This window comes from Protopterus annectens, chromosome 15.part0 (genome assembly GCF_019279795.1).
Source record: "Protopterus annectens isolate FY-2018-M chromosome 15.part0, PAN1.0, whole genome shotgun sequence".
In the NCBI taxonomy this organism is placed as follows: Eukaryota; Metazoa; Chordata; order Ceratodontiformes; family Protopteridae; genus Protopterus; species Protopterus annectens.
This window is the reverse complement of record NC_056749.1, coordinates 148,530,204-148,539,014: the sequence shown is the minus strand read 5'-3', so window position 1 is coordinate 148,539,014 and position 8,811 is coordinate 148,530,204. Positions and strand designations below refer to the sequence as shown.

The following is an 8,811-nucleotide window of genomic DNA, read 5'->3' as shown; positions in this document are numbered from 1 at the left end:
AATAGTAATAATAATCAAAACTGAAAGAAAAGTTCAAATAATGGTGATCAATAGTGTGTACGTATAACTGTGAGTATTTATATGATGATTATCTATTTATTTATTTATGTACAATGATGTATTAATTGGAAAAACTATCTAGGGAAGATGCACCCCATGGCTTTCTTGCTGTAGTTCTGATTCTAGTAAAGGAGTAATGACTATTTTTGCTTGATAAGGAATCTAATGCTGACATTTATACTTTACTATGTGACATAACTTTAAAAATGTGCACAATAAATGAGTTAGCTGCATTTATAAGCAAGGCATAACAACAGAATGACACACACACAAAATTAGAACTTCTGCAATCCTTTATGAAAAGGAGAATGTATCCTTCAATGTATGAAGTTGTGTGTAACTTAGAAATTATAAACTGATACTTCCAGTATGTACTGGGGTACCACAAGGTTCTGTTATCGAACCTCTGCTGTTTAATGTTTTCATTAATAAGTTTGCTTCTGCCTCATCACACTCTATCAACCAATAATGCTGATGGTACTAGTCTAATATACTGCTCAGTCTGCCTCTCCTCAATATAATCTATCACCCCAGATCTTTAAATTCCATTGAAACTTACCTACCACACTCTCAATTTCTCTTTAATTCCAATAAAACCAACATTATGCTCTTCACGATAAGATCCTACTATGACAACACACCTAACTTTTCTATCTTATCCTCTCAAAATCTCCAGGTGGAAATGGTGTCTGAAACTAATTAGATATCACCATAGATAAGCAAATGAAATTTGATAGACATATTCAAAATGTAGTAAAAAAAAATATATATAGCAAACTAGGCCTTCTTTTAAAACGTCCAGGTTTCTCACTGCCTTGTCTTACCTACTATCTTACTACTGTATGTCACCCCGTCTACAGAAATGTTTCCTCATTATCAGTGCAAAAAGAAAATAGAATAAAGCTATAACAAAACTACAAGATTTTCTACAAAGACCCCTAATCCAATTCATCACTGCCTAGCCCTGAGACAACTTAACTGGTTACAATTCCTAAATACCCCCACTTTTTCATGCTTGCAATTAATTTATAACATATTCTACTTTCCTAACAAAGGTCCTGCTCTCACAACCCTTCTAAAATGATACTCTCCAACATGATTGCTCTGTCACACTGGTATAAACCTTTTTGAGGTGAAAAAAATCACAAAATATGTATGGTGACTTCTTATATGCTAGAAATGTAACAAACAAATTGAACTCACTTCCCACCACACTCAAAGATATAGTTCTTCAAAGAAAACCTCTTTGACTTTCTATATAATTCTAGTCTCTGCTGTTGTGCTTGTCACCAGCCTAAATGCTGACACTATATAACCACTCACCTACAGCACATATCTTTCACTGTCCTTATTCATCATCTCTGTACTTCCTCAGGGCTGTTTATTACCTTTACCATGAAGCTTTACTTTTTTTTTGTTCATCCATCCAGAATCTTTCTAATATAATTTTTCTCTAATGGTCACTATAACCAGATTTCCTTATAGTGGGAGGTTGGTGTAATGGTTAAGGTGCTTACCTTAGAAACACAAGGTGCAGGGTTTGATTCTCACATGGGATAACTGGCTAGGCTTAAAATGGCCCCAGAGGACAGTTAGCCTAGTACTAATCTATAAATCTTACCAAATCTTGTAAGTTTCTTTCATCAGTTGTTCTCTTGCACTTCTTCTAAATCATGCCTGTTTTCTACCCAAATGCCACCCACCATTTCTTTCTTTTTCCTTTTGTCTCCTCTATTATTTGTAAAATATGAACATTCAAAGCATGTGTTTGAGGGAATTGAGTATGTGACAGTCTGTATGTATTAAAACGTATTGTTTACTATGAACTTTGAGTGAACTCTGAGCAATGAGAAAATGCTTAAAAGCAAGAATCTGCATGAAAGCAAGAAATGTGCCTTATATGGAAATACATCCAATTTTCCTTCTTTTGCCTAGAGATATGATGATGTGAATTGTCTTATGTTTACGGGTAAACCTTTGATTGGTTAATTGCCCAGTATGATGGTCTAATTGGTTCATTTCTTTATTTTTGTCTTGTCAGCAATATCACCAGTATATAAGCTTGTTTGTTCTTTTGTTCTGAGAGTCTCCCTGGTGCTTTCCATGAGGCTCCCGCACGTGTGTACTGTAGTTAATAAAAGCCACTGAAAGAGAGAAAGAACTGTATCTGTCTTCATTTTTGAAATATTATGAAACGTAACAATTGGTGCCGTTTACTTGGATCTGAATTGGGAACAAGCTGCAGCAGTCAGGAAGTGAAAGAAATACTGCTAATAAAAGGGCCCATAACAGATTTTTCTGTTTTTGCAATGTTTTCTTCATCTCTCTGTCCATCTGCCTTAAAGATTTGAATTTTTTTTGTGCAGAAAAAGATATAATTTCTCTCATTCAGTTGTTTTAAGGTAAGTGGCATGCATTTTTTCTCTGCTTTTTAATTTGCAGTATGAGACTGGGGTAATACGGAAATACTGGCGTCTGCTTTTAAATGTGCAGTATGAGAGTGGGGTAATATGGAAATACTGGCGTCATAAGTATGAAAGGAGGAATGAAAAGGGGTAAAAAGACATTTATATAATGCCTTAGCTAAACCTGTGTTAAACAAGTATAGCTTATTGTGTGAAAATGGGAGTGAGTGCGGGAAAAATAAATGAGCCAGAAAGAGGTACACCAGCTGGTTATATGTTTTTTCGGGTGTCCCGGGACAGTTGTATGTATTTAAACCAGTGGATCGCCCTAACTAAAAATTACGGTAATCTTGCCTTTCCTGAAAATGATAGTTTTAATAAAGATGTACTGATTAATTTACAAAAGAGGTTAACAAAGAAAGGAAGATTACCAGGGTTGTGTTGGGCAGCATTTAATGACTGGATATGCAAAGCCAAAGAAAGGGAAAAGGATTCGGTCGTTAGTAGTCTTAAAGATAATCAAAAGAAACTAAAAGAGCAGATAAAGAAACTGCGACATACTGCGACTAATCTAGATGTAGCAAACGGGAAACGTTTAAAGGAACCTCCCTTTAAAGGTTTATATCCTGTACAAGAACTAAATAAATTACAAATAACTGAATCATCTGAGGATGATAACCCCTGGTTTCCCCCACCCCCTACAGCTCCTCCACCGTTATACCAGCCCTCACAAGTTCAAGATGCAGCAGTAAGCTCTACAACAGAGGGCGGGGGTCGGCGGGGAAAAGAACACACCGCACTCGAGTCTGGAAGTGGAATTGAGGTATTGGACAGTCACTCCAGTAGACAGTTTATAGAGCAACCTGACCAAACAGAACCCTCTAGTAAGTCATCACCTAGATTAACCAGCTCAAAAACAAAAGAACATAAGAAAAAGGCACAAATGCTTTTTGTCCCTAGGCCTAGCCAGTCGAAGAAATATTATGATAAGAAAGCCGTATATTTACATAAGGGTAAGATTTGTAAACAATGTCCAATTCTAATTGAAGGCAACGATGATTACAGTGGACCGGATACATCTAATCCAGATTCTGACTCTGAATCGGGCACCAGCCCATCAGATGAAGAGAGAATATTTCCGTTAAGAGAAATCCCAAATTCAGCCCATGCTAGAGATGCAGGGCAGCTGGCCACAGTAGTAGTGCCTAGGGCGTGGTCGGCAGTTGATTTTCAAGCTATTACTAAATCACTTCCGCCTATTCGCAATAATCCAGCAATGTTTCAACGAGTACTGGCAGGACATATCTGCTTGCAAAATCCTACCATAGAAGAGGTTAGAGCTGTCCTACAGTACGCTGTACCAGCCGATCTTATGAAACGTATCTGGGATCATGCTAATGTTCCTACACCAATACCAAAGCACAACACGCAAGGGGAAAATGGTTTTGAAACGGTTAGACAATGTATAGTTGATTCTATTACTGTAATTGTACCACCTACCCCCAATTGGTCAAAAATCAAATCAATCATACAGAAAGAGGATGACCCTATAGACTAATACTTACATCGACTCACTGATGCATTTGAGGCATATTCTGGGTACCCTGAACCCACCGAAGGACCAGCACAAAGCAGACTGTCAGCCACCTTTGTGGATGGGCTACGCCCTCAAGTAAGGGACAAATTAAAGGAAGTGTGTTTAAATTGGCCTAGTTTAGGCCTGCATGAGTTAGTCCAACAGGTACAATACCTCTCTGACCATTTAGCTAAAGAGCAGAAGGATTTACAGGAGAAATTAGTAAAAGCACAAATACAAATGTGTAATGTTTTTGGTCAGTGGGGTAGAGGAAGAGGAAGGGATGGATGCCAAGGACCCGGGAATCAGAATCGACAAAACTGGCAGAGCACACAGTCGGCTCCACCCCAAAATTCTAGTAATCAGATGGAATGTTTCAGCTGTGGCCAATCAGGCCATTGGAAAAACGAATGCCCATATTTGGCTGAGCAAACAGCACCGTACACTGATACGACACAACAATAGAATTCTACTTGGACACCATCCAATCGGCAGCAACCTCAATGAAGGTTCCCTGAACAGAAGCAACAGCAATTGTGTCCTTTCATTCCCATGGATCAGAATGGACCGCACGTAATGTTACTAGTTAAGAATAAACCCTACCCATTTTTAATCAATACCGGAGCAACTAAATCCATGTTAGCTGGCAAAGCAGCCATGACTGTTCCCCTCTCTGACAAAATAACTAGAGGAGTGGGCATCTCTGGTATACTTATCGAATACTCCAAAACTATTCCAGCCCCAGTTACCGTGGGACCCCTACAGGATAATCATGCATTCCTAGTAGGACCTTTGGCACCGTTAAATCTTTTGGGGAGAGATTTGCTTTGCAAAATGGGGGATACCAATTTAATGCACAGCAGATGGAGTCTATCTCCAAGTACCTTCAGAACAACAAGATAGTACCCTAGCAGCCCTGGATGACTCAGCCATTTTACAGACGATGTGTACCCAGCCACATTCTGGCAGAGATGAATGTTTACATTCCCTACCCTCTCACTTGTGGACTACTCATGACAATGATGTTGGATTTTTGACCTCATCTACTCCTGTTAAAATAACCCTATGATGGGGAGCAAAGTTACCACGAGTGCCTCAATACTCTGACAAATGAGGCTATCACTGGTATTGCCCCTGTTATTTCTGCATTAGAACAACAAGGGATCATAGTACCTACCATAAGTCCATGTAATACCCCAATATTGCCGGTGAAGAAACCCGGAAAACAAGTTTATAGATTTGTTCAAGACTTGCGGGAAGTTAATAAAGCTGTTTTACCCATCTTCCCAATTGTACCAAACCCAGCTACTATCCTAAACTGTATCCCACCTAACGCACAATGTTTCACGGTGATAGATATCTCATCAGCTTTTTTCTCTATTCCAGTACATCCTGATAGTCAGTATTTATTTGCATTTACATATAAGGGCCAACAGTATACTTGGACTCGATTGCCCCAAGGATATGTAGAATCCCCAACCTTATTCTCTAGAGAGATGCATAGACAGTTACAGGATCTCCGACTACAGTCACGTTCTGTTCTAGTTCAATATGTGGATGATATCCTGACAGCTTCACCGGACTGTGACTCATGTAGGGAAGATTCCCTTTTGATGTTAAATTTTTTAGCTGCACGCGGATTCAAAGTAAATAAATCCAAATTACAATTTTGTCAGGACAAAGTGCAATATTTGGGACATATCATCTCAATGGGTTCTTGACAAATACTCCAGAATCGCATAATTTCTATTCAAAAAGCCCCACGACCTGTAACACAAAGACAACTTTGAGGATTCCTAGGCCTAGCAGGATATTGTAGACAATGGGTACCTAATTTTTCAGAACTTTCAGCTCCACTATTACAACTTTTAAAGAAAGAAATCACAGATCCTTTACCTTGGATGTCACACCACGAGGACGCTTTTCAGGCTATAAAGACAGCCTTAGTAAATCCTCCAGCACTAGGATTGCCTGATTATTCAAAACCATTTATTTTCTTTTGCTGTGAACGAAACAAAACTGCCTTGGGTCTCTTGGCCCAGCAACGCACTGGAGGCTACCAGCCTATTGCTTATTATAGCACTCAACTAGATCCGGTTGCCTCTGGTTACCCAGCTTGCTTGTGAGCAGTGGCAGCTGCTGCGATTGATATGGCAGCCCCACTGACTCTGGGACACCAAACAATTTTAGCAGTCCCACATGCAGTTCAGGCATTACTTTTAAAAAACAAAACACTGTATCTCTCCAACGCACGTCTTACTAAATACGAATTGAGTTTAATAAATAATCCCTCCCTGCAAGTAATACGCTGCCCACCACTGAACCCTGCCTCTTTAATACCGACATTGGATGAGTGCGAACCACATGATTGTGTGCTTGTAGTTAACTCTGCTCTTTCTCCTAGGTTACATTTGTATGATACTCCTTTGGAGAATCCAGATTTGATTCTTTTTGTTGAAGGATCCTGTTTACGAACAAACTCCGGAGAATTCCAAGCAGCTTGGTCAGTCTGTACACCGACTGAAGTTTTAAAATCAGCACGATTACCCCAAGGAACTTCTGCACAGGCTGCAGAACTGGTAGTCCTATCGCATGCATGCAAAATAGCTAAGGACAAATCTGTCACTATATATACTGACTCCCGCTATGCCCATGGGGTTGTTCATGATTTTGGTATCCTATGGAAAGAACGCAGATTTTTAACTTCCTCTGGGTCTCTCATTAAAAATAATTTTTATATAAATAACCTATTACAACATTTATTGTTACCATCTCAAATTGCTGTTGTAAAATGTGCAGCCCATCAATCCAATGACTCTTTTGAAACCAAAGGCAATAACTTTGCTGACTGGGCTGCAAAACAGGCTGCTCTTTCACAAACTGTTCAGGGACAATTTTTGCAGCCTCTACAGTCAATAGCTACTTTTGATACTACAGTGTTAAAAGCATTACAAACTGAAGCTCCAGAATCAAAAAGAAAATCATGGCTGGCTCAAGGTTGTTTTAAACGCTCTGATCTCATTTGGCAACATTCAGATGGCAGACTGGTCTGCCCAAAGTCCATGCTAAATTCTCTTATTAAAGCACATCACTTGCCAGCTCTTGTTGGGGTACAAACATTAATCAAACAAATCCAAAAGGATTGGTTTGCCCCAGGTCTTTCTGCTTCTGTACAACATTTCTTGAGTACGTGCTCCACTTGTTTACAGTACAACATTTCAAAGGGCACCATGGCTCCCACACAACCCATACCTAAACCATTGGGACCATTCTGCGCTTTGCAATGGTATTTTATTGAAATTCCACCTTGTGCTCATTTTAAGTATGTTTTAACTGTTGTTGATGTTTTTTATGGGTGGTTAGAAGCCTACCCATGTGCTAAGAATGATGCTATTTCCGTTGCTAGGAAACTTTGTTATGATTTAATACCTCGTTTTGGTGTTTCTTGTCAAATATATTCGGATCGCGGAACACATTTTACTGCTCAATTAATTGATTCACTTTGTAAAATGTTAGGCATCACTCTCAAGTTTCATTGTCCCTATAGTCCACAAGCATCTGGCCTTATCGAACGCATGAATCAGACACTCAAAACAAGACTGGCTAAAATTACTACTGAAACGGGCCTAACTTGGGTACAGGCAATACCTCTAGCCTTGCTTTCTATGAGAGCTCAAGTACATCCTACTAAAGGTCTTTCTCCTCAAGAAATCCTCATGGGCCACCCTATGTGAATGCCCATGACTCCACCACCGCCCTTTTCTGAATATGATGAATTTGATCATAATATTCTCTTGTATTGCACTTCTCTTGTTTCTTTTTTACAGTTTCATCATCGGCAGGTAGCAGCAGCTCAGCAAACTCCTGATCCTTTCTTGTCCTCGGCACTACAACCAGGAGACTGGGTATATGTCAAGTCATTTTCTCAAAAAACAGCTCTTCAACCACGCTGGAAGGGTCCATTCCTGGTTCTACTGACCACTTCTTCAGCAGTTCGGCTACAAGGCTCACCCACCTGGATTCATATATCACATGTCAAGAAGGTAATTCCTTCTGAAGATCAGCAACCTATACCTTTTGTTACTCCAGATTCTCCACCTATTGCTACTCACACTCGCAGTTGTACTGTACCAGTGCCTGAAAATGACTGATCCAGTTATACAAACTCCTCGGGCACAACCGACATTTCCACAAAAATATTGCACAATGATTTTGGTGATTATTGTTGTTGTTTTGCTATTTTTACTGTGGCCATTCCTATTTCCTGCTTCCTTCATGACTCATACCAAATGAGCTGTATGGCATCCACATTTCAACACTTATTAAGCAATCAAGTACACATATGCATCATCCCTCAACGTCTCAGACTGTTGGGTTTACACAGTTATTCCTACTGTTCATGGGGGATTGATGCCAAATATAGTCCCTTTAAGAATTAAAGAAACCTGGACAAATTTGATCTATGATGCATCAAATGTCATTTCAAAAGACAAAATAGCATTACAGTTGTTCCTCCGTCAAAATGGAACTGTGTGTTTTCAAAAACTTCGTAAAACCAGAGTCGGGTGGAGCCATTGTAACAAAACAGTGGTATATAATTGCACTATGGACAATTCGGGCTGTGTAATGGACTTTTCACCTGTAAAAAGACTTGTTAAGGACTCTATAGCTAACTTTTCCCAGAAAATAGAAACTGTTTATTCGAAGATATTCCAAGGACTACAGGACACCAGGGATCATTTTAAGTCTATCAACATCACCATTAAAGTA

At 39.3% G+C, this 8,811-nt stretch overlaps 1 protein-coding gene across 1 annotated transcript; it reads left to right on the top strand.

Moving 5' to 3' along the window:
• Window positions 1-4,324: 4,324 nt before the first annotated feature.
• Window positions 4,325-8,192, top strand: LOC122789804. The gene is given in 4 exon segments (XM_044057247.1): window positions 4,325-4,614; window positions 5,123-5,687; window positions 5,775-7,151; window positions 7,869-8,192. Coding segments are annotated over 4 exon segments (2,556 nt in total).
• The last annotated feature ends 619 nt before the right edge of the window (window positions 8,193-8,811 follow it).